General features: G+C 42.0%; 5 protein-coding genes across 9 annotated transcripts; 3 read left to right on the forward strand and 2 right to left on the reverse strand.

Annotated features, from left to right (window-relative positions):
- Positions 1 to 362: 362 nt before the first annotated feature.
- Positions 363 to 11608, forward strand: RB195_005885 (uncharacterized protein; the record flags this gene model as incomplete). 2 transcript variants are annotated; one of them, XM_013440472.2, is made up of 9 exons in its annotated part: positions 363 to 439; positions 6885 to 7024; positions 7085 to 7179; positions 7494 to 7615; positions 8251 to 8365; positions 10391 to 10504; positions 10716 to 10792; positions 11101 to 11225; positions 11496 to 11608. In XM_013440472.2, the coding sequence occupies 9 exons, from the start codon at positions 363 to 365 to the stop codon at positions 11606 to 11608; spliced, it is 978 nt and encodes a 325-aa protein (XP_013295926.2). The 2 variants fall into 2 exon arrangements, with proteins under 2 accessions (XP_013295926.2, XP_064035695.1); XM_064178674.1 differs by lacking the exon at positions 11496 to 11608 and adding an exon at positions 11296 to 11414.
- Positions 11609 to 11630: 22 nt separating this feature from the next.
- On the reverse strand, positions 11631 to 12938 carry RB195_005886 (uncharacterized protein; the record flags this gene model as incomplete). Its single annotated transcript, XM_064178675.1, has 1 exon — positions 11631 to 12938. The coding sequence occupies one exon, from the start codon at positions 12936 to 12938 to the stop codon at positions 11631 to 11633; it is 1308 nt and encodes a 435-aa protein (XP_064035697.1).
- Positions 11631 to 14073, reverse strand: RB195_005887 (uncharacterized protein; the record flags this gene model as incomplete). Of its 2 annotated transcripts, XM_064178677.1 has the most annotated exons (3): positions 11631 to 13009; positions 13153 to 13374; positions 13449 to 14073. In XM_064178677.1, the coding sequence occupies 3 exons, from the start codon at positions 14071 to 14073 to the stop codon at positions 11631 to 11633; spliced, it is 2226 nt and encodes a 741-aa protein (XP_064035696.1). The 2 variants fall into 2 exon arrangements, with proteins under 2 accessions (XP_064035696.1, XP_064035698.1); XM_064178676.1 differs by lacking the exons at positions 11631 to 13009; positions 13153 to 13374 and having other exon boundaries at positions 13402 to 14073.
- A 327-nt stretch (positions 14074 to 14400) lies between these two features.
- RB195_005888 (uncharacterized protein) lies at positions 14401 to 16404 on the forward strand (the record flags this gene model as incomplete). Of its 2 annotated transcripts, none has more annotated exons than XM_064178678.1 (6): positions 14401 to 14527; positions 14860 to 14971; positions 15035 to 15187; positions 15321 to 15414; positions 15474 to 15603; positions 16316 to 16404. In XM_064178678.1, the coding sequence occupies 6 exons, from the start codon at positions 14401 to 14403 to the stop codon at positions 16402 to 16404; spliced, it is 705 nt and encodes a 234-aa protein (XP_064035699.1). The 2 variants fall into 2 exon arrangements, with proteins under 2 accessions (XP_064035699.1, XP_064035700.1); XM_064178679.1 differs by having other exon boundaries at positions 15474 to 15597.
- Positions 16405 to 24941: 8537 nt separating this feature from the next.
- RB195_005889 (uncharacterized protein) lies at positions 24942 to 25499 on the forward strand (the record flags this gene model as incomplete). 2 transcript variants are annotated; one of them, XM_064178680.1, is made up of 3 exons in its annotated part: positions 24942 to 25055; positions 25119 to 25268; positions 25329 to 25499. In XM_064178680.1, the coding sequence occupies 3 exons, from the start codon at positions 24942 to 24944 to the stop codon at positions 25497 to 25499; spliced, it is 435 nt and encodes a 144-aa protein (XP_064035701.1). The 2 variants fall into 2 exon arrangements, with proteins under 2 accessions (XP_064035701.1, XP_064035702.1); XM_064178681.1 differs by having other exon boundaries at positions 24972 to 25055.
- Positions 25500 to 25614: the final 115 nt, after the last annotated feature.

Below are 25614 nucleotides of genomic sequence, written 5' to 3' on the forward strand. Positions count from 1 at the left end.
TAGATGCAGTATGTTCGTCTCTGCTCTGTGTCCTGCTACGTGTGGCCCTGGTCGTTTAATTCGTGATCAGATCAATCATTCAATTATTTTCGCATCACATTCCGTCGCCAGTCTAAATGATCTGTTTGTATCGGTTTTCGATAAATCAGCAATCAATACTGTATCTATTTCAGGCGATTTTTACGATGCCATCCAAGTGAGAGGAGATCGCGGCCCCGCGCATGTGTGCCTATTCGCTACTATTCACTACTGAGCGATTATTTCTACCATTGCATTCCTAAGCACTACCGTATCTTTACCGTACTTCTGCATTTGCTCTTCGTTTCCATAGTGCTACGGTGATCACCGCACTCGTCACAGTCATGGATCACAGCCAGCTAATGGCAGAAATGCCTGAGATCGAAAAGATGACCGCTCAAGAGCGCATAGCGCTCGCAAAGTAAGCCCAGTCCGTCGCTTTTATTGATTTTTTAAGCCGTGGTATCGTTTGCTCATTGTGCAGGTAGGATTACCAACTAACACCTGGCTGTCACGACCAGTGTGTCATGTTCTCGTCATCGGATCCCAAACACCAAATACCGTATCCGATTACGCACGTTAAAGGTGGTCTGACCATCACACTAGAGATCTGTAGACCACAAAACGTCGTGACTTCTCAAAACGCAATGTATTCCACGATTTCGCCGATTTTAAACAACGGTGTTGAAATTTTCGACGTTTTTCCACGACGTTAAATTCATGAGAATCAGTTCCCGCCGCTCACAAATTCGCTCAGAAGTGTAGCTTTACTTTTGCTTCAACAGATGAAACATGAGCATAAACCTCAACATGAATTACCAGTCGATGTCGACACTTAAACTGCAATTATTTTTTGTGATCATTCCTTATTTAATTTCATGTTTTTTTCTTAGTTTCAAAAACCTTTTTTGTTGTTATTCGGCCGATTATATGTTATAAAATTGAACAAAATGAGTTCTTAATTTGTTTTTCTTTGGTTTTCTCTGAAATTTCTTCTTAGCTTTTTTTCCCTCTAACTGCTCATCAACTAATGTTCTTACCTGGGGTGTTTTTATTCTCTTTTCTCTTTTTTACTTCATTCCTAACAGACAGTAACCGATGAAACAACCATATTTTTCATATTTTTCTCCAGTTTTTGAAGCTTGTTTCTTTGAACTCTTTCGTTCTTATGCTTCCGTCACATTAGCACTTCTCTGCTCCTCCTCACCTTTAATTTGTTCCTTTTTTAAATTCTACAGACTTCAAGCCTAACATTTCAGTATCTCCTGCTTTTGTTTTTCTTACTTCCTTATGCTTCATCGCCCTTTACCTCATATTTATTCTTCGTTCTGTCAACTTTACCCTTTTTTCCTCCCAGAAAAATTGGTATTCTTCTGCGACCAGTGATTTTTTCTCGAGTTGTTTCGGAATGTGAGATTTTTTTTTGAATAATTCATAAATATCCAGTTGTGGAAGTTCACTCGGATGTTCATCAAAGACGTAAAAAGAGGCATCTAGTCAGATAAGTGTCTCAGCTTTTACGGCGTGCTTCTTTGCATGTGCACAGAAGAGCGCAAAGTTTTACGCTGGGATTTGCTTTCAGTGCTACAGGCAATATAAAAAAACTTTTGGAATTTTTTCGAGTTCTTTTTCTCTTGATGGATCTGGTTTTTGCGATAGGAAATGGATTCTGAGAAGTTGTCACAATTCAGAAATGAAAGTTCTCTTAATTGTATGACAATTTTTTTTAGTAATTGAGATGCTGTAAGAGAGTTTCATCATTTTTTCATGTCTTTTTCACCACAAAACAGAGCTCTCATAGAAATCGACTTCCATTATACTTTTTGCGAAACACGATGTTGTTTACTGCATGGCAAGCAACACGTTCATTCCACTCTATCTTTGAGTCGTCTAATCATTCATTAGCTCCTTTTTATTTGACATTACCTTCATTTTTCAAGGGTTGATCATTTATCCAAATACATTCACATTGTATTGAATGGACCTGCTAGTTTTAAACATTGTGAACATTTCGATTCCTTACTTGATTCAGAAAAATATTGACTGGCATGACAGGTAGTAAAAACAGTGCTAGTGGTACTACTGAATAATATTATGATAATAAGTGATATGACATACGATATTATGATATATAATAAGTTTTTTTCATTGACTTTCTCTCGATCTTTTTTTTTGTGCATGCTATCTCTTCATGAGAGCTTATTTTCGTCTCGTCAGGACGGCGCTCTAGCCCCACTGTCAGACTAAAGCTGACGTAATCGATTAATTGATTTTTTTTTTCGGGCGATTGTGTAGATGCATCAGTGATTTGATAGTTTTCTCTTTAGATAGCAACAAAATAGAGATTTCCTTATTATTCAGTTCTGCCCTGTTGATTAAAAATGGAAGCTTTCATCGACTATAACTGTATAATTACTGCGAGTTTGGTCCTATTGTGACTCTTATACATGTCTCATGCAAATATTTTGAATTTAAAGGAAGCCTTTTTGTTGCTCAACAGCGATGACTAATGCGAAAGGAACGGGGACTTAGCGAGATTTTATGGTGTTAAAGATAGGTTCAGGAGGTTTCATTTGATTGCGAATTTCCCATCAATTTCCTTTTTCGCCGATCTTGAGGTGGAGTCGATGCGATTTAGAAAAACCGCACAGCGCTTGCAGACGAGTTTTGATTAATTTTGGATCTGCTCGCACAAAACGCATACTTTCTGTAATGTGACATTAAGGGTTTACATTTATTGTCATAGAACAGAATTCTTCATCGTTCTCAGTTTCTTGCGCAAATTTTGGCGATGTAGTCACGCTACACTCGTAACTACTAAATATGTAGCTTCGAATTGTGGATTTCGACAGGAAGACTCCAACAATTCTAACAGAAAGCTTGTACTAGTTTTCATCTTCATCTTAATTTCTTCCTCTTTTCCATCTTACAATTTCTCCTCACATGTTCTTTTATCCTTTTTTCTCTCCCTCTCTTTTTCTACTTATATAACTTATACTTATTACAACACATAATGACTGCCTCCTTGTTTTTAACGTTCCTCTCTTTCCCCTTACATATTTTTGTTCCATTATTTTTTTTATCGCCTAATTATCTGCCTTTTCATCAAGCAGTACTCTGAAATCGTTTTCTTCTTCCGAAAAAATCTTCGAAGATATTCCTAGATTGAAATTTTCCGCATCATTTGATTGTATTTTTTTACGTTGTCTTTTAAAGCTAGATTTTCGTTGTTTCAGCTTTATTTCCTTCTGCTAACTTTTTTTTCAGGAGTTCTCTTCCGGCTTTTCCCTCTTTGTCCTATTTCCTCTCTTCTTGAGCACTGCATTGACCCTACATTTTGCTTCGTAGTCGCTTGCTTATCCGTTCAACAACTGCTTTCCCAACCGCTAATAGCGCAGATAGTTACTAACAACGGTTAAATGCATCGCCCCACGAATCTGGGGTGGTACGAGTTTCAGGCGAGTAATGCCGGGGTCGTAGATTGTGGGTTAGAGGGTGATTCCGTCCATCTCTCCCTGTATTAACTTGGCTGCCTTATTTTTTCCCGGGTTAATTTTGCTGTGTGCGGCCTGGGATTATCCTAAAATCAATTGGGGTGCTCCAATAGGCAATTCATTTCATTCGACAAATCATAGGAGGAGCGGGACGCAATGGTTACGCATTGCAACAGCCGTCGTAAGAAACAGCGTTCCGGGGTTGTCCGTTTACGCTGATACAAGGAGAGAATCACCCTCTTTCCCGCAATCCACGACCTCTTATAGGCATAACCCGCCTGAAACCCGTACCACACCATGTTCATGGGGTGATACCCTTAAGTCTGCTGACGTGTGAAGATAAAAATCACTACTGTTCTCCTACTGTGTTCTCGTGAAGTGGGTGGTGTACGCGTATACATGAAACCTGTCACTGATTAATGAAAATAAATTAATAAGACTGACATTTTCTGTAAGATTACAATTGTGTTTTTCTAACGTTTTCTTCTTTTTCTTAAAGGCTAAAGATTTCATACTAATTTTTGTAAACGCGTCAGTTCTACATTTGGAGAACATTCAAACTTCACCATTAAAGGCATCACCCCACGAATCTGAGGTGGTACGGATTTCAGGTGGAGTATTCGTATACGAGATAGTAGATTATGGAGAGGAGGGTGATTCCGCATTTCTTCCTAATTGCCGTAAAAACAACCCGGAAGATGCGGCGCGTGCACAAGGTTGGCGCGCTCCAAATGAACTCTTTGTAGAAGATAGCGCGCCGGAATGCCCGAAGCCGTATCTTTAAGGCCGCTTTTTACGGCAATTAGGAAAAAATGGACGGGGTCACCCCTCTCTTCATATCCATACCAATGTAATATAGAAACGGTCTGAAAGTACTACTCGAAGTATAGGTTTTCCTCCTGTTTCCCCTAACAGTTATCACAGAATGATGTTTCACATGAAATGAAGTGAACGACATCATCGTACTGATAAAGATAGCGTTCCACATCAGATCATGTAAACAGTTGGCTACTAAATAAGCAGCAGTTGGCACTCATGTTTCCATTTTCTGAAGAACGGAGGAGTCGTAGAGGTGAAAAGCAACGCGGAAAGTGGATACGACTATGAAGCGTTTGCAACGTCCCATTTACCTTTTGCGACATGCGCACGAAGTTACTGCGCGATACTTTTACACCACAACACAGTAGCTGTAACTGTAGCTATCTGGCGCCGGCGCACCAACCCGACGCCGCGGGACCCGTCTCGCGAGAATAAGCCCGTTATTATATACCAGTCTGAGCGTCCGGCTAAAGCCGGACTTCAGACTCTCTGTGGTGTTTGCTTCGCTTGCCTTCACTGATCAGCGAAAATTTATATTAGTGTTATTAGTTCTATGAAATTGGACTTCTTTATCTCCAACAATCTTTTTTCCTTTTTATATTATAACTAAAAGCGAAAGATTTCATAGTCTTCTATCTAAACGCGTCAGTTCTACGTTTGGAGAACATTCGAACTTCAGCTTCAAACACTCCTTTCCAATATATTATAGACAAAATTTAAAAGAACACTCGAAATATGGGTTTTCCTCCTGTTTTCCCTCCACAATTATCAAAGAATGATGTTATGGCATAAAATGACTGGAAAGACAGCATCCTATTGATAAAGATAACGTTCCACGTCAGATCACATAAACATCTTGCTACTATTTAAGCATCCTTTTGCATGCGTGTTTCCACTTTCTGAGAACGGCATGCTGCAAACTTGAAGCGAACGAGGAAGGAAATAGGCACGCGGAGGAATCATAAAGGTGAAAAGCAAAGCGCGCAGTGCCCACGGCTGTGAAACGGCTGCAACCATTTACCTTTTGCGACATGCGCACGAAGTTATTGTGCAGCAATCCGACGCCGCGAGACCCGTATTACCCATATTGTCGCACTCCATATTATAGCTATTTGGTGCCGGCGCGCCAGCCTGATGCCGGTGGATCCGTCGCAACCCCTTCTATAAGTATCTAGCCCGTGGACCCGTCGCACCTGCTTCTGTAGGTATATGGCGCCAGTGGACCCGTCGCACTCCCTCCTATACGTATCTGGCGCCGGTGGACCCATCGCACCCCATTTTATAGCTTACTAGCGTCGAGGCACCAACTCGACGCCGGTGGACCCGTCGCACCCCCCTTTTTGAATTTCGTGACACACACACACACACACACACACACACACACACACACACACACACACACACACACACACACACACACACACACACACACACACACACACACACACACACACACACACACACACACACACCCACACACACACACACACACACACACACACACACACACACACACACACACACACACACACACACACACACACACACACACACACACACACACACACACACACGGACTAAGCTCGTTATTATATACTAGAGTATACACGACACCCCATTGTTTCTGTGAGCTCTTCGGGCAGTGTTAACTGGGTTTCTAGATACGTACCCTCATAGTAGTGTTACAAAAACTCGCCTCACGCCATCCTTGGGTGCTGTCACACATGTTACGAACTTTCACATAATCCGCATCTTCCCAAACCCGTGCCACATCCACCCGCATTACAGGCACTATTAAGTCTGCTGAAATAAGTCTGTCTATAGAGCGTATTACAAAATGCGTGAATCAAGAAGCGAAAAAAAAACACCAAACCAAACGATTAGTGCAAAGAAAACGTGATAGAATAATTTTTAGGAACTTTCCATGTTAAATATTTGAGGGAAAACGTCATATTAAGGTACGTGATATAGCAACAGACTCGGAGTTATGGATGAATGAAGCGCAAACACCTGCAAGGGCATCCCCAACAAAGATCATGAATCATGATCATGATCATGATATTGATCAGTATCAACACGTGACATCCGATGTACAGTGTCTATGCAGTAAGATGTTGTTAATAAAAAGAAGAGACGTGGTTCTTGGAATTAAAAGAAATGAAGGAATAAATGAAATGAGAGGAAAATCGGCTGCAGCAAGATTTTGTGAAGACTATCGATCTCTCCTATTTTCTTCGGATTAGCATTTGTGAAAAATTCGCCATCATCGTAGTGCGCAGCTTTGTTTATAAGATCCTAAAGGTGCCTCCTATCGAAAATTACTCTGAGATATCCAAACGTACCTATGGAATATCATTGACTCGCTAAATAATCGGAAGCATGTTCTTTTTTTACTTTGTTCCTGTTAAATATCTTTGTTTTGTTGGGGAATTCCAGAGAATCGAAACGAAACTGCATAATTTCATGTTTCATATGGTACAATTAAATAGTTAATAGTGGAACAGTTGGTGTATTTTTTCGTTTTTGAAAGGAAGAATCCGGTCGCTATTCTAGAGACCGGCGTCGCGATCAGCTACGCAAATGCGAAGAACGAGAACGATCGCTGCCTCCACCGCGACCGCGGCGACAGCGATTACGATTTTCGCCCGAGGTGGCGCTGCTCGAAGCCACAGGCCGTGCAGATGCAGCCGAAGGTAAACTGGGCGGGGTTTTGTGGTTTCGTACAAGTTATCACGCTATAGTTTTTTATTTAGTGGAACGATTATTGCGAGAAGGTGCAAATCCAAATTCGCACAATGAGGACGGCTTGACGCCGCTACATCAATGTGCGATCGATGACAATCAGCAGGTGAGTGACGTCGTCATTCCTGTCCAAAAATCGATGCAAGCCATCAGAAAGTTCTGGACATAAACGTTATTTAGAGTAATTTGCTAATTGGTTCCTTTTTAACTTAAAGGCAGCCTATCACGAAATGGACGGAGTGTGGAAACCTTGTCGGGAACATAGAGTTCAAAGATTATGCTCAGGTTTCCACAATATGTCGGTTTCGTGTTACGCTGGTTTCGAAACATTTGCTATATGTTGAAGTTGTGAAAGCACACCAGCTTATTGCACAATCCTAGCCTATTGATTTTGTTGAACTGCGGATGAATCGATTTCAGATCATGTTGTTGCTGCTGAGTCATGGCGCTGATGTTAATGCTCAAGACACAGAGCAATGGACACCGTTGCATGCAGCCGCGTGTTGTGCTCATATCAATGTTGTGAAGATCCTCATTGCACAGTAAGTATGGATATGGACTTATCGATTTCGTTGACTTTCATTAAACAAAATCTTTCATAGTGATTTTTGTCCTTCGCGTAGAGAACCAGAACATCTTTTTCTTATTTTGCATATTTACTAAAATAGCGAAGACATTGCGTCTAGGGATTGTTTGGAGGTGTGGCTGATTCGCAACTTCTTGTTGTATTTTCTATTTATATCCACCACAGAAGCGATAGTCGGACCCGGTTCTTCGACCCCCTTCACTCTTGTACGGTTGGCGAAAGGACCCTCTTTACTTTTGGACGGTTGAAGGAGTGACCCCCTTCACTTTTGGACAGTTGGGAAAAGCCCCCTTCACTTTTGAAGGATTTGCGAGAGGGTCTGTCTCCTCCCTATCGCACCTATGATATCCACTTTCACGTTTTCAGCCCATTAACCTTATTAACTAGTACTCTTGATGAAATAATTAATTTTTAATTCAGTAGTAGCTACCTACACTGTAGGTTTCGCTGCAAAAACTGTTTTGTAGTGTTTGAATTTTGAATATGTTTGAATTGTGAGGAAAACCCTCTTCAGAATTTAAATCTGAGCATACGGCAGGTGCACACGCTCGCATTCACGATGGAACGCTTATTGATCTATTGATTTTACAGCGGCGCCAATTTATTGGCCGTGAACGCGGACGGCAACATGCCATATGATATTTGCGACGACGAAACTACCCTGGATGCTATAGAAAGTGAAATGGCTGCACGTGGTATTACTCAGGTGAGTGCCATCGAGATCGTGGAATCAATCGACGGTCCTTGGCAGAATAATTGTCAATCTATGTTTTCTTGTTTTACAGCCCTTTTTTTACAGCCTGATTAAAATGCATAAGCTTTCAAGTAACGACCTACGCTCAATGTCAGCGGAGACATATAAAATAAGGCCAATAATAAGTTGTGTAGGAGGACCAACAGACCGTATCTCTTGGTTTTTAAATAGAATTGTGAGTCAACTACTACCAAAAGTGTCTTCTCATCTATCAAGCAGTTCACAGTTCCTTGAACGTCTTAAAAATGCCAGATTCGAACAAAATTGTGTCAGGAGTCATTTGACGTGACCACTTTGTACACAAACATTCAAAACAAACAGGTATTACAAGCGTTATCTGAAATGCTAGATAAACACGGCCGTAGCCACTGGAGGCATTAGAAACATCTTTGGTCTAAGCAAGCAACGCATAATGATCCTGATCAACGAATGCCTCCAGTGCAATATTTTTAAATAGTCAGGAAAATATTTTTCTCAAATAAGAGGACTTACTATGGGCCAAAAGCTTGCTCCAGTTCTTGCCGTTTGCTTCATGAGCAGAATAGAACAACCAGTGATAGAACGTCTTCCACAGATGTACTGCCGTTATATCAATGATTGCTTCATTATAACATCAACGCAATCCGAAATGGACGAATGCTTTAGAATTCTGAATGAACGATCGCAGTACATAAAACTCATCCGAGAACAACCAAAAGAAGGTTGGCTGCCTTATTTGAATGCTCAAATAAAACTACACAATGACATTGCAAGTGTGAAATGGTATCGCAAGGAAAGCTCGAAAAACATACTGATAAACGCAAAGTCAGCCCATCCTAATGGCATGAAAAAGGCAATTATCCGAAATATGGTCAAAACAGCAACAGCAATGTGCAGAGGGGATAGAGAACGGGAGGAATCACTAAAACTAGCCACAAGCACAGCTAGTTCAAACGGTTACTCGAGATTGAAATCTAACACCCAATCTCGAACTACGAAGAACACAGTGAGGATCCCACGTGAAGGTAGAATTCCTTTGTGCATCCTCTTCGTCTCTGACTCCTTAACTGCTGCTATACACCGGACTCTTGCGAGAACAGCTGCAAGATCATGTTGTGTTGGTGAATATCCCAAACGACAGCATCAAGCGACAGTTAGTTCGCAATAGATTATACGATAGGCAATGCGTGTCGGAATGTTGCGTGGTTTGTCCATTCGGTAAGACCGGTGATTGCACGAACATCGGAGTTATTTACCAAATAGAATGCTTAACGTGCAACGCCATTTATATTGGAGAAGCTGGAAGAATGCTGAGCGTGCGGATCAAGGAATATTTGGCTGGTAAAAGGCGAGGAAGTTTGATGACACCGTTAAATCGCCACAAAACGATAAGCATGATGGAAATGAGTTTGAAATAAAATGTAGGATATTAGCGCACGAGAAAGAAATATCTGCTAGGAAGGCATTGGAAACATTCTGGATTTCCGTCAGGAATCCGTAAATGATTAACAAAAATAAGTGCTTATCAATAACCAATGACTTCTTGCCGTTCGTAACACTTTGTGAGCTATAAGATTGCCCCAAATGCAGTTCCTTAACGTTATCCAGACACCAGTACTTAAGGATACTGCACAGTGCGTAGATCTCGTTCGCCTTGGTGACAATCTTTAAGAACGCGGTGGTCTACCAACCGCGCTAGTCGGTGGAACTGGTCAGTTGTTTTCCTTTTAAGGTTTTGCGTGGTGTACTTGGAACAATATCGGAGGTTGCGAGGAGAGAGGAGGAGTTTGATGGGATATGCATGGTATCAAAGACCTCGAACCATTTTCAGGCCTTTGAAAAAGACGAGTTTGTCGAAACGTCAGGCCAATAAAAAAGTTTCACCTAAACCTCGTTGGAATAACAAGAAAACATAAATACACTGTCAAATGCCGAGGTTTCAAGAAGAGAGGACTTGGAGATTAATTGTCAATCGACTACTGTGCCGTCGATTTTCAGGCATATATTGATGATCAACGTGGTGCTCCGGAGAAAGCGATGCTGGACGATATGAAAAGCTTGCATCAACAAGGTTATCCTCTTGACGCACGCCAACCTGATGGATCTACCTACGTTAGTTTTGCTATCAATTTTTTTTTTCCAAAAGAAGATAGTGTAAATAGATCTGATAATCTCAAAGCTCCAATACTGATTGACTGCTCCATAGTTTTCGAAACATTCCTCTTTTTTTCTTTAGTCCGCCGGATTTCTTTTTGAAATTCAATAAGCCCTAGTCGGCTAGTCTTTCTAGGATCGGTATGCTTAGTATGTTTTCTATTTTCAGCTTCATATAGCTGCCGCTAATGGATACTACGACGTAGCTGCCTTTTTATTGCGATGCGGTGTGCCTGCTACTTCACGGTTAGTTTCTTTTGCTGTTTAATTTTGCGGCGCTAATTTAATCTGTTCAATTTGTTTAATTTTTTCCTGTAGATGCTGAGGTAATTTTTTTGAAAGCAGGCCTAATCAGATCCAGTGACGTAATCATCAGTCTAATCTGTCCTATATACGGATTTATTCGCTCAATCCCCAGTAATTTCGTATGCTGGCGGTCGAATGGTGCGCGCGGACGATTTATTTTCAGAAATTTCCTTATCCACAATGTTCTCAGAAATTATGCATCTATTCGTCATCGTGGTGTCATTTTATTGTCAAATGTTCCATTCCAGGGATAATGACCTATGGCAACCTGTCCACGCTGCTGCATGTTGGGCTCAACCAGACTTAGTCGAGTTGATCTGTGAATACGGTGGCGATATCAACGCTAAAACAAGCAGTGGCGAAGCACCGCTAGGTGTGTTCTTTCTGTTTATATATACTTAGGTACTTAGATGGCCCGTCTTCACTGGACGTGCGGGCCCCAGCATCTCTTCCACTCTTCCACTCGCCATTGTCATCTAAGATGTTCTCAATTTTCGAGAATGACGTTAACGAGGTCCTTGAGCCGTATCCAGCTGAGCTCTCAGCTGGTCCATCCGTGTAGCGAACACGTCACCCCATCTCGCTGGCGGTCTCCATCGGGGGCGTTTCGCACCTCTTGGGATCCACTCTAGTGTTCTTTTAGTCCATCTATCGTCGATTCTTCTGATCATGCGACCGGCCCATCTATGTTTTGCTTTCGATACATATTCCGCTGGGTCGCAAAGACGGGACATTCCTCTTAAGTCGGAGCTGTGAAGCTCCGACTTAAGAGGAATGTCTAGGTTAGGTGTTGTGTGCGCTGGTTAAACTTCAGAAGATATCTCTCAAGGGTTCTGTGGGTAGTAAGTAGCTTCCTAGACGTGGCAGCGGTGTCTGCCCACATCTCCGCTGCGTAACAGAGCGCTGGAAGAACTGTCGAGTCGAACAGATGGGCACGAAGATCTTGGTCCGTCAGTTGGTCCGTAGCTTCCCTGACGGCTGCGAATGCTGCCCATGCTGCTCTCATTCTTCTATTCGGTTCTTCCTTCAAGTCGTTTTCCATGTTCATAGAACGTCCGAGGTACACGTATGACGAAGTTTCCACGATTTGGGAGCCTTCAAGTTGTACTCCTCCATCATCGCAGTACGCGTTCTTCATGAACTGTGTCTTCTTCCTGTTTATTCGCAGTCCTATTCTCCTACCTGCTTCGTTCAATTCGTTGAGCATTGTTTCTGCTTCATTGGTACTGCTCGAAAAGAGAACGATGTCGTCCGCGAAACGAAGCTTCGAGAGAAATCTTCCATCAACACGTATGCCCCTTTCTTCCCATATTTCATTTGTGATTTCATTATCCATTGCAATGCAGCCGCGAACAGCTTCGGCGATATAGTATCGCCTTGCCGTACCCCCCTTTCCAATGAGTATGGTGAGGAAGCGGTGGAAAAGTTGTATCTTCGTAGTGCACCGATTGTAGCAATTGGTGAATGTCCTCACATACGAAGCGTCCACACCTTGATCGACCAGCGCTGACAGTGTTGCATTCGTTTTTACGCTGTTGAAGGCTTTCTCATAGCCGATGAAGGTTAGAACAGGGCGCAGGCGGTATTCCCGGCAAACCTCTATGACCCTCGACACGGTCTGGATGTGGTCCAAGCAGCTGAACCCCTGGCGGAATCCAGCTTGTTCTTGAGGCTGGGCTTCATCCAGCGTCCTAGATATGCGTGTGAAGATGATCTTGCTGGATACTTTATATAACACGCTCAGCAAGCTTATCGGACGGTAGTTGCGAAGGTCCTCTTGGTCACCTTTCTTATGGATAAGAACGGTTCGCGAGGTCTTCCACTGGTCTGGGATCGCTTCTTTCTGAAGGTAGGATGTCATGTGCGCTGCTAAGATTACATGAATTGGATGGCCACCAGCCCGAAGAAAGTCTGCTGATATAAAATCAGGTCTGGGGGCTGTGCCAGGTTTCATGCTCTTGATAGCGACTCGTACTTCCGAAGTGAGAATCCGTGGTGGAGGTTCAGCAGTGTGGATGATTGGACTTGACACAGGAGTTGATGAACGGAAAAGGTCCGAGTAGAACCTCTCCGTAATGATTTCCATTTCACGACGAGAAGATGTGCGAGTCCCGTCTTCGCTTAGCAAGGCTGCTAGCGGAATATTCGCGGAGATCCCTGCGGCACTTCTTTAGACTCGTTCTTCTTTGTTTTGCTTCCAGAATCCTCTTCTGCCTGTATTTCAAAAGATCCTCCTGCAACGCTTTTCTGCAGTTAGTGTTCGCTACTAACCGCTCAATGTGCGATGCATTTGGATCAACCCTCAGAGCCCTTCTTCTTTCCAACAATTTCTTGGTGGTCTTCGAAATTCGATCCAAGTTTGTCGTGCGCGGCCTCGAGGCCAGTCACCTTGGGACAAGGAGTTTTCGAGTAAGCAATCGTCGTAAACGACTTCTTTTCTCCTTCGTTGCCGATAGCAGATGTTCTTTTCCATCGTGTGGCTGAGTCGTATTTTCGCTCGAAGAAGACGGTGATCAGAACCACTACAAAAGGATGGCACTACTGAGACGTCAAGTAGACCACCTCCGGTTGGTGAGTATGTGGTCGATCTCCGCACGAGTCGCGCCATTGGGCGATTCCCATGTCCACCGACGATGATCTTTTCTCATGAAAAGAGAGTTCCCATGAAAGAGGCGAGCGGCGGACAACAGGCTAGCGAGACGATTGCCATTTTCATTCCGGTCCCCTGGTCCAAATCTTCCAATCCTGTATTCCTCTTCTGTGGCATTTCCTAGTTTTGCGTTGAAGTCTCCGACAACGAATCTGTAGAAGCGCTTCTCGTTGCGGATTACTCCCTCCAGCTCCTCGTAAAACGCGTCCATTTCTGAACCATCAGCTGCTGATATTGCTGAGTAGCAGTTGATGATACTGATAGATTTTTGGCGCCGAGGGCGGTGGCGAAGAATGGCCTGACGAGGTGACAGGATTTCGTGAGAATCGACAAGATCAACGACAGATGGGTGCACAACAGAACCAACACCGCCTACATTTCGCGACGGAACCTTCTCTCCACGAAAGACGAGTGTACCGTCATTCATCAATCGTAGGTCGCTCCTTCTACACTTGGTCTCCTGCAGAGCAATCACGTGAAAGTTGATACGCTCTGCAGCTCCGAGAAGGGCATGCAGCGTCTGTGGACACTGTTCTCGCGTTGTAAGTACACAGTCTGAGACAGTCTCCATGGCGAGTCGTGCGTGTGTCGTCTTGGTCCAGAATCAATGACGTCGTGAGCAACCTGAGATTTGATCGCCTCCCACCGGTCGCCATACCGTCCGACGTCTGAGACGGCGGGGCCCAGTGTGCAGGGTACTGAGGCAGTGCATATGCTGGAGTGGTGAAAAGACTTTCCTTCAAACTAAGCAGCCATGCCACGGCGAGCTTAGCTTTCACCACAGGTCGTCGCCCAACCTATATGGATCAGGGAGCCACTCTGCGACATTTTGCAAAGACGGTGGTGAATCTTAGCAGTGGTTTACTCTTAGCTAGGCTTCCGATTCCGGAAAGTCAGAATGTCGGATGTGTCGAACTCCTTCTCAGCTTGGGAGACCCTGCCGGAGGACGAACCTCCGCTGTGCATTGCAGTTCGACGCCCAGAGTCACATCCACGCCACTATGAGGCGGTAAACCGTTGTGAAGGTGTTTATATATATATATATATATATATATATATATATATATATATATATAGAGAGAGAGAGAGAGTTGGATACAATGTAGTAATGTGTTCAACAGAACTGATGCAGAGCGTGCACACGCGAAGGCGATCTCTGGCATTGCGAGAATCCTATGAGTTCGGAGTTAATTGCTCCATGGATGTGCTAGTTCTCCAGAATGGGCGTTTTCGCGCGGACGCGCTGCATCAACGAAGTGGACCCGTTCCGTAGTGGAAGACAATTAATAACGACAAGAAAGTAACAAATAGTGAACAAATCCTGAATAATAATAATACAATTAGTGAAGAGTTGTAGATCTATGCGAAGATGACACGACAAGAGCGGTAATTGCCACTATGCAACAACAGGAGGCGCGAAAAAAGCGCATGGCGTTTGGAGTTCGCGACAGCCGTCGACAAAGCCGAAGGTACACCATCGGTCGCTAGCCGACATATTATTGGTTAACAGGTATTGAGAACATGTACCTTAGGCGGAAGAAGTTCGAATCGCCGCAGCAGGTTGCTACTGGCGGCGACAATCCATTCTCAGCACGAGGCGCCATACGACGTTTGTCGCTGCGCGATCGCAGCGGTTTGGCGCCAGCGAGAATCGAAGCGCAGAAAGAAGGCGCTGAAATCATACGGTAATACATCTTCATTTTTTAAAATTGATTATTCCGTTTCTTTTAACTTTGTTTTGCCCTTCTTAGACTTCTCGCTGAGAATCGTAACGGTTTCGTTAACAACTTATAAAACCAATTATCGATCGCTCTTTAGATCGTGGTCAAAGGAGGACTTGAACTCCGAAGTGAATGCAATGCCCCAGCCGTTGCACGGCAGCCGTGACTCACCAAACAAGCGGGTACTTAAAGTAAGTCGTCGGTAACTGAATGCTATCCATGATCATTGATTTATTGATTTCCATTCCAGCAAAGCAATAAGCCGAAACCGATGAGCCCAGATGAATGGCTGCGTAAACTGGAGACCGGTGGCGACGATGACGATGATGGTGCGCCGCGACGCGGTGGCAGCCAACGAAGACGACCGAAGAAGGGTAAAGGTGAGGTATTGCGGTTAACATATTTAGACGAGCAAATGGGTAGGCGGAAGTGCCGCAGTGCCCTAGAAATGGGATAATGAAGTGTTAGGTGGGATAACGTGTATCTAACCTGAGTTCGTTGTCCCAAGGTGTTGGACCATACGTTTTTAGCTGGCATAGTTGTTTTTCTCTAGGATTACATTTTGAATTTGAATTCATCACAAAATACTGGTTTCTTCTGCAAAGAACGTTTAACAACTAAATTCAACCTAGAACGGCGTTTTGCTTGATAACTAACTAAATTGCCGAGAGGGTTAGGCAGGTAAACATCTTTGACATATTTGTCGCTGGATCAATCGATAGTGAACAATATATGTTTAAGAAGCTAGATAGTGGACTCCGGAGTAACTTTCTGACTGGGACCTCTTAACACATTTCGTAAAGAATAAAGGCGATCCTCAGCAAATTCTTCTCGCGAAAATTGGTTGCTGATTCCTTAACCATTTAAGAACCATACCACATTTAAGAAATATTTCTCAGTTCTCGATAAAACGTGCTTATCAGCTAGTCGCAAAATTTATGACGTGACAGACGAATTAGCCTTTCCCTTGTTGCAGAGAAGTCATGAACGTTTCGAGTTTTTGCTCCTTTCTTTCTTTTCGATATTTTATAATGTGAGGCTCTGATAATGGCATGAGCTGAAGTGTGAACCAGGCAAACTATCATCTTGTAGGTAAAGGTCCATCCGAAATGCAAGATCTACGGCCGAACGGCGACGCTTCACGACGTGACAAAAAACCATGCTGTTGCGTGATTTGCTGAATTCGCCGGTCGGTCAACTGTCACAGTTCGATCCTTCACCCCGCCTACTCTATTTTTGCATTTTGCCCTTTTATCACCCTTTCACTTGGAATCCGATTCGCCCCTCCGTCCCTTTGCAAATCTGTGATGATGCACGCGGTTTGTCTGCATGTCTGCTTCTCTCCATTTCGATATATTCTCGTCGTCTCATCCTCTAGTCAGGAGGAGATTGTCCTCTGGAACCTTGAGGTATTTATCGATTTATTGATTGATTTCTGAGGTCAATTGGTTAGAGTTTTATATTTGTTTAGACAGCTTCCTATATTGTTATTACGGTTGTGAATTTGTGCGAGAAATGTATACATTTTTTGATTTATCGATTTTCCCCAACTGGGTTTATGTGTTGAGCTGCCTATCTCTTCTTGAGTTTTTGCTGTAGGTCCTAGTATGGTGAGTAAAATTCTCCTCAGTGAATGTTTCATTTTTGCGGAAGTGGGTGTGGCTCACAACTTACCAGGTGCGGAGTAAGCCCAGCCCATCTATGAAAAAGAAAGCTTTGAGGTAGTTTTGCGTTGCGTTTTGGTCCGCTCTAATACATGCAGTTAGACACTGTTGCTCACTGATATTATCGATATTTCTACTGTTGATCCTCCCGTCGATCGATAATCGATCGCCCTACACCGGCTCCTTCGTATGTTTTTCTATGCATTTAAGTTGCATTCACTCCGGCACGTGTAAGTACGTACGTTATCATACGCCAAAAATGAAAGCTGTGTTATTATTGATTTATTGATTTTTCAACTAACCTTTCAATTCCTCCTCTCACTGCTGCTTATGTAATTGCGTCCATTTTCACTTTGTTGTACATGTATGTTAAAGTTCCTAAAAGTTGTGCGATCGATGGTCTCGTATCGATTTCGTGTCGGTGACAGCATTGATCGTCCCAGCAGAAGAGAGTTGTGAACAATACAAACCCGTCGATAATTCACTTCTAGGCCGCCCTACCCAATTTGTATCCCTTGCTTCTCTAATTACCCCCACTCACCCGCCAATGAAGGGTGTGCGTCTCAGTGTCTTATCTTTTCTTTTCGTGTTTGTATTCAAAAATTAGTTTTATTGATAATTACATTGCAGAGTTATTGATTGATTATGGTGTAAATTATACGAGATGATCAATAACATGTGCTATTGATTCGTTGTCCATAGAGAGATCTTGGATGTTTGATCCACAAATAATCGGGGTATTAGGCGACGCGAGCCATTCTGGTATTCGCCTCAGGGGGTACTGACTAAATAACCTGCGCTGATATTTGGTGGACGCTTTCCATACATGAAAAAGGTGCTGTATTCAGCACACTGCCGGAGTACATGACCTGAATACACAAATCTATACGGTATGTCCAATCACTTGGTATTATTGGTGGTACAAGTATATTTGAAGGATTTACAAAAGATGGCGTAACTAACAGTAAATCGCATCGGACCAGCTTGTAACTACATTCATATCAAGGCGTCATTATTTCTCTCTAAAAATCAGCATATGTCATTTTGCTGAAGTGCGAACAATCTGCTTTGTTTGTACTCTAACTATTTCAACCTTTGTGCCAACAATTTGCGGGAAGCGCTGTTTTTTGTTTTAATTTGAAGAAAATGCAGCTGAAGGACATCGATTGCTGTATGGAGAATATAGAGAACATGCCCTATCAATAAAAACATGTGAACTGTGATTCTGGGATATTAAAAGTGACGATTTAGACACCAGCAACACAAAAAAAAACGCGAACGGAGGCCTTTAAAGTTTGAAGACGCTGAAGTGAAGCCGTTATTCGATCAAAATTCATGCAAAACTCAAGAGTAGCTCGCTGAAACCTTGAAAGTGACCCAACGAGCGATTTCAAGTCTTCTCAAAGCCATGGGTGTGGTGCAAAAACGAGAAAATTGGGTTCCATACGAACTCAAGCCGAGACGTCGAACGCCGTTTCTTCATGTGCGAACAACTGCTCGGAAAGGAAATCGGAAGGGCTTTTGCATTGAATCATGGGGCGCGACAAAAAAATGGATTCACACCGATCAGTCAAAGCACAGGACATCGCGAGGTCAGCCCGATCATGCACCAACTTCAACGGCCAACCGAATATTCATGACAAAGAGTTAAAGCTGTGGATCTGATGGGACAGGTTAGAATGATCTGCCATGAGCTACTCCAACCTAACAAAATTATGACTGACTAACGTCACCAACAACAATTCATGCAATTGAGCCGAGCATTAAAGCTCAAATGCCCTCCGTATGCCAAAAGATATGACAAAGTGATCTTACGGCACGACAATACTCGGTCATATGTTGCTAAAATCGTTAAGGATACTTTGGAGTCGCTTCAATGGGATGTCCTATCCCACTCGCAGTATTCTCCAGACAATGCTACTTTCGACTACCACTTGTCCCAGTCGATGGCCTAGCTGAGCTGCACTTCACTTGTTACGAAAAAGCCAAAATTTGGCTCGATTTTTGTGTCGCCTCAGAAGATGAGAGATTTTTTCTATTCGTACTTTGTTTGTCTCTTTAAAGATTAACAAAAGTCATAGCTAACGATAGACAGTATTTTGAATAAAATACGTTGTACCAGCTTCCGTGAATAAAGCTTCAAAGTTACAAAAAAAAGACCCTCAAAAGTTAAAGTACCCCCAATAATATAGAGCAGTGAAATTCACAGAAATTTCCTCACATTTTTCTGGCAGAGGAGAACGGGTGTTGCGCACGATCTGTCACAAAGAGGTCACAATTCGTGAATGATCAAATGAATGAAATTGAAGGCAAGTTCAACATGAACAGATAAACGTCACACTCATTGTAATTGGGGGACTGCGGCTAGAAATGCGAGAAAGCGCGTGCTTCGAAGAGGCCGCAGACGACAACGTAATAGTTAGCAGTTATAGTTGTATAACGTCTTTCTAACTTGTTATAAATCCAAAAGGAGGCTACGCTAACCTCTCCGAAAGAGGTGTCTCCGCATTTGTTTGAAAACAGCTATTGAAACTCGAATTTCAATATGTCTTCCTGCGGCAGGCGACTGACTGCAGGGGATTGCGTTATATTCGACGAAAAGAAGTTTCAACTTTTTGGATTTTGATGTGTATTTCAGAAAAAGTTCCATTTATCGACTTTGGTCCCACAAATAAATAGTTGAGTTGTCGTGAACAGTAAGCGCAGTAGCATCTATGCTACTGAACCTATCAATTTTCCGAAATGATCAGGCCGGATATCAGGTAAAAATTGATAATTGGGGTTCTATTACGGACTCACACTTTAATAGCTGAGGAATTTCTCAGACACACCGCAGCTGGCAAAAGGTTATTGAATTTTGCTGAATTATATTGACCGAAGAACACTTCTATGATCTAGCCCTTATTTCCTGGTCTGAAAGTTCATGTCTTTTCAGATCGAGAGGTTATGCTCAGGAAAATCTTCATTTTTTATCTTTTAGTTTTGCGTGAAGGAAAGATGCACCATTATCATCGAGCCCGTACTATACGTATTGCGTGTCGAGATACCGTCCTACGTCTGATGTTCACCCTCTCAAGCGCTAAATTTCTATACATAATTCACCTTATTGCGTGTATTCGTGTGTCAGACACTATGCCTGGTCGAGCACGTTTATAGGCAGCTGGCTAGTTGCTCCAGCTCAACACTAAACAGTTGCTCCAGCTCATCATTTCAAACTTTGGCCTCGTGACACCATCTAGGGACAAGCTGGTTGGCATTGTTTGGTCGCTTGACGTATTTGACAAGTCTGTTGTATCGTGAGAACTCGTCCCAACTAATCATCCCTGATTTTCCACGAGTTCAAACTAAGCACAGGCTTTTGGCTAAAGCGTCTCAACGCAGCGCGCACTAATCACATCTTCAAAAAAGATGGGCGTGCTCAGAAAATGTTTAGGCGACTCCGTGCTAATGAATTCCGCTCATAGCTACAAACGCGTCCCGTAAGCTGCTTACGACGCTGCCAAATCGACGCTGACAGGAAAATTCAGCTCTCTAAGAACACCACTTTCGCGACAAACACCTGCTGATGAGCTTCTCTACTGTGCTCTGTTTTGATACGATTGTTTAAACGTTGTTCCGTGCTGTATCCTCTTTGTGAAAAGCTTGCTATTTTTTAAGCATCTTCAACCCAAAAAATGACTTTTTTCAAAATAAACACTGACTCCGATTTTTCCTAGGTTTATTCTCTTCTGTGGTGTTAATTCCTGCAAATTAAGCATTACATAAAACGCAAACAAATAATGAGGGTTTTTAAAAACAAAATGTACTTATTTAGGGATTTCCCTAGATTTGTTTTCCTATACAGAGTTAGCAAACTTTTCCTCGATCACATTTTTTGCAAGCTAAGTATACATCCGTCAGGGTGGTTACATCCTTTTTTGTACCTGTCTGCGAAAAAAGCATAAAATTTAAATGTTGTGCTCGTTATTTTACGAAAAGTTCCTCAATAAACATGAAAAAAGATTGAACATGTTTTCTTTATTTCGACTTAGACAATTAGAGTGGGAAAAGTGGGAATGTCAGATACTGAAGGAAAAAGCAAACTAATTTGTCATAGTTGCGTGTCATTCGCATAGCTAGTGACAACTGTCAAAAAAGGGCGTAGAACAGCAATCAGTCTTGGATGAACGACAGATTCTTGGGAAAGACAGTTTTTATTGAAGTAATTAAGAATCAATAACAGTTTAGTATTGATTTCTGTAATAGGTCTAAAGTGAAAATGTGAAAAGCGTTTCAAAACAAAAGATGGAGAAGAAAACGAAGCTACACCTACAATGCTTTTTTTCTATAAGGATTTTTTCTGGGATGATTCAGATTCGTGGACATTGCAGAAGAAAACTAAAATTTGAAAAAAAAATGAAATAAAGCTAGTTAAGACGATTGGGAGGTTTTTCAAAATAAATCGTCCAGTGATCTGATTTGAACTTTACTGCTTAATTTTTATCATTCTATTTTTTATACTGGTTTCGGTGCAACGTTTCATAATAGTGCGGCTGAATTGTAAAGAAAAGTTATTGATTTTCCGAAGAACACACTTCTCCCTCGAGTACTTTTTTTCTTGATGTATGCGCACGAAAAAAACTGCTGCTGCCATTGGCATTTTACCCACAGTGCACTAATCGTATTAATCTCCCTGTCGATATTTTTCTATAGCATCATTTTTTTACAGCTCTTATCCTATTCAGACAATAATCTTTTCCTCTTGAACAATAGCAAAATTTGGAAGGATCCTCTCATTTCTTCAATGTTTTTTGTGAAGGCAGCCTAGATCTCAAAGAATATTTTTTTTTTCAAATTTCTTCATCTGGGTGACCATCACACAATTTTTATAATCTCTAAGAGAAGATGTAAACACTTTATATCTCCCTTCTCCCTTCTTCAGCTGCTTCAACTCCAGTGATTAATTTATGCAGATCTTACTTCCTAAAGGAATTCGTAAACAGTTTGGCCGATCCTTTTAGTTGTATCAACAATATGATAATTCTATAAACCAATTCAGCAGATCGAATTTCCAGGATAACTTCCCTACTAATAGTGTATTTTTGCCTTTTTCTATCATGTTTGTCCTTTTTCTGCTTTTGCTGCTTATTGCTCATCGAAGCCTGCGATGAACTAATTTTTTTTAGATTTGGTTTGGTTCCCATGTGATCAAACTCGAATTTTTTTTCGCTAATCTTCGAATAAAACTAGAGTTAAACAATGAATATCAATCAACCACTGATAATTAAATTCCTAAGATTTTTGACGAATTCAGTAATAGTTCATTCGCCTTCCACTGCTCCTCTTTTCTGATTCTTTCTCCTTCTTTATAAAATAACGAATTAATTCAAGTAGAGTCTCCCCTTCTATGTCGCTAACACTTTTCCACATTCGTTTCTCCTTCGTCCTTTCATCTTTCCCAGATTCTCAATGAATACTTATCCACACGTTTTGTCGTGCAGCTAATCATAGGTGCTCGACCTACAAGATCCCTTGACTGCTGGTAATAACGACAACCTTCTCCTACATATACAGCCGTTGGGATTATTCTATATCGTGCGACTGCTACATCTCGTGAGCAATTCTGCTCCTGCTGACTGTCCCGTTACTTGATCCACGCTTCTTCGATATGGGGCTGTTATCGTGGTAAGGCCGCCAATCAGTGATTCGCAGTCGTTATCATCTTCAGCATACGCGGCGATTTTCTTGGCTGTAAGTCTCGTTTCGTATTAGCGTATAGAACTCGGTTCGCTTCTCGAAACTTGAGGTAGATTGAAGCGTACTGATCATGGACGGCTTAACTACGAACTAACAGGCTCAGCAATCAATGAATCCGGAGTTAATCGAATGTTGAGATAAAAAAACGAGTGTTTGAAAGCTTGCAGCAGTTACGCGGTTCAATTTATATGTCAGATTTTTCACTCGCAAAACTCAAATTTATTTTGTAAGCATTCAAGGTGTTTTGCATTTCTTCCAATGTGTTCGCTGCATCTTTCCGCTGCTTTTCACTTTTTCATTCTCTTCATCCCAGGATGCATCGGTAGGTCCATGCCGGAGATGAAGTTCCTACAGAGGAACTTGGATCGGGGAAAAGTGTGGAAAGAAAATCTTCGAAGAAAAACGACAAAAAAAAGCAGTCGAGAATACCTATCGCCAATCATCAGTGATGTCAAGTTGCTTGTATTCGAGACGATTCGCCAACAATGATGACTACCACCACCTGCAGATCGATGTCGATAGATCAAGAAAATCTGTCTGTGATTTGATCTGTTAGTCGCTCAACTTCTATACTCTTTTATAGCGAATTGTACAAGATTTCGATGTCGTGCACTGTTAGCATCGCAGATTTCACGTTGTGACGATCACTGATAGAATTCATTTTCTCGAATTAAAAAAGTCAATGTATCTCGGATAAGTTGCTCGAAAAAACAAAAATTCGACAAATATTAGGACATTGTTTATCCATAATTCACAATTCAATGCGGAAAATCCAACTAATATTTAATTTAATTTCTGAATTGAATTTAGTTTTAAGTGATTCGCGGTAGAAACTTCGAAGAGAATGGGGAAGTTACATGAGAACATTGTGTTAGAATTGGATTTAAAGAAATAGGTGAGAAGTGACAAATCGATCACTCGCCTGAGAAGTCAAGATGGAGGTGGCGCAGTGGTGTGAGCTCGTTACTACATCTGCGAAGTCGGTGATTCGAAGCCGCCCCAGTGCTCACCAAGCCTTTCATCCCTTCGGCATCGATAAATTGGCATCAGACTTGCTTGGGAGGATAAAGCACTGACTTGAGACGTCGGCCAGCTCCCTCAAGCTACTGTATGGTGTGCGCATGCGTCCATAAACCTCAAACGATTCAGAATTGAAGTCGAATCTTGGGTCCCGGAGCGCTTCATTCCTACCATTCTTTCACGGTTATGTTTTTCTTACTCCATCTATGGTAATTCGAAGATATAGAATACAACCTAAAGGGATGAATGACTTGACTTTTCGTCTCCATTTTTGTAGATAAATGAACTGATTTCAAATTATTTATTTCCTGTCATACATAACGCATGTTATAAGATCATATTTTGAGTAATCGTTTGTGTTATCTAGCTTCTTTTAAGCAATTTTTGCCCCCGTTCCTTCAGACCTTTCCTTGAGCGCTGAACTTTTATTCGTATCTTCAGGTAAAAAGCCCTAACCCTTTTCTATGCCAGTTGTTATTTTCGAGAGATTTTATGTGCTCTATCAATAACTTCTTCTTTGCTTTTCGTTTATTCAAGCGGGGACTTGAAATATTTCCGCAGCAATTTTCACTGCCTTTTGAGAGTACTTTTCTGCCAGAGAGAAAATAATTTGCTGTTTAGCTTCCACAGCTTTCATTGAAAACTCATTTCTTTCGTGCCCTAAGATTTTCGCTTGAAAAGGCGTGCATAACTTGCACTTTGCGGAAATTTCCAAGCAAAAATCGAAGTAGCAAATAACTCCATAACGTCCAAACAAGTAATCGTTGGTCACAAAACTCTGTCGCTGTTTCGGACCCATTTTCGGCATTTATTGACAGCGACTTTGACACAACCGCAGTCTTCTCGTCCTTCAATTAACCTCTAATCGACCACTCGACAATTGTTGAGAGTCATTCTGCTTAAAGTCGGAAAAATTGTGGGAATCTACAGGCTAACCATAAACGTGGCTTGCTCTGATTTTCTTCCGAATAGTCAACGTTTCGAATGTATTAGATTTCAGAGTTGTCTCTCAAATTCCCTTTTTTTATAGGTCGGCTTATGACATTTTTCGAATAGTCGATGCCTCGAAGTTCGACTCAATTTGAGTTGATCAAATTATATATCAGGATAATTCCTACATTATAAGAGCATAGTAGAGATCGTCAGTAGCATAAAGCTGAAGTCACTTCTTCCATGCGCTCTGGTTCAGGACTCAGCAATACGCTAATCGTAACATTCCTATATTATCCTATATACTACTTTATACACACCTGAACTTCAGAACACATGAACAATCCATATTCGTAGCCCCGTCCATAATGAGATCAGGGTTGATCATTTCACTGCTGATGCTCATCACCTCAACAGATAGTCTTGAATGCTACTACTATCGGATACGAGCCGACGAAATACTAACTGCAGATAGGATTATGGTAAACGCAAGTCCAAAAGAAACTCAGATCCAATCCGAGCATTCAACTAAAACTTACTTTCAGAAACGCAACTGCTCAACAGCATCATTAGCATGTTTAAAGATAATCTCAAGAAACGAGTTCAGCCAAGACGGCCCATCGAACGAAGGACCAACAAGTGTGGAAGGGCGTTGTGCATTTACCCAACATGAATGCGAAGGACGAATTGGTCAGGTGAGATGAGTATGACCTTGCTGAGTGTGACTTGTGCATCAAGGAATCGTTTTTTTTTAGTGCGTATCCGAGCCACCCATGGTTCGATTCGGGATCACAATCCATGAACATAAATGCTGCTCCATCGAAGATCTCTCAAATACAGCGTCAACAAGAAGCTTATTCATTTCATTCAAATATTTTTCTTTGGTTTTTATGTTAAGTGTAATGTGTAGAATTTGTGATATCTGATCATTTACGAACATTTACCCAAATATATAAAAATACAGCCATATTGTACCCTGACCCAGATATTGTAGTCACTGAAGGTTTTTCTAATAATACGAAGGCGCCTACTTCTAACTTC

The sequence above is a fragment of the Necator americanus genome, chromosome I (genome assembly GCF_031761385.1).
Source record: "Necator americanus strain Aroian chromosome I, whole genome shotgun sequence".
Lineage (NCBI taxonomy): Eukaryota > Metazoa > Nematoda > Chromadorea > Rhabditida > Ancylostomatidae > Necator > Necator americanus.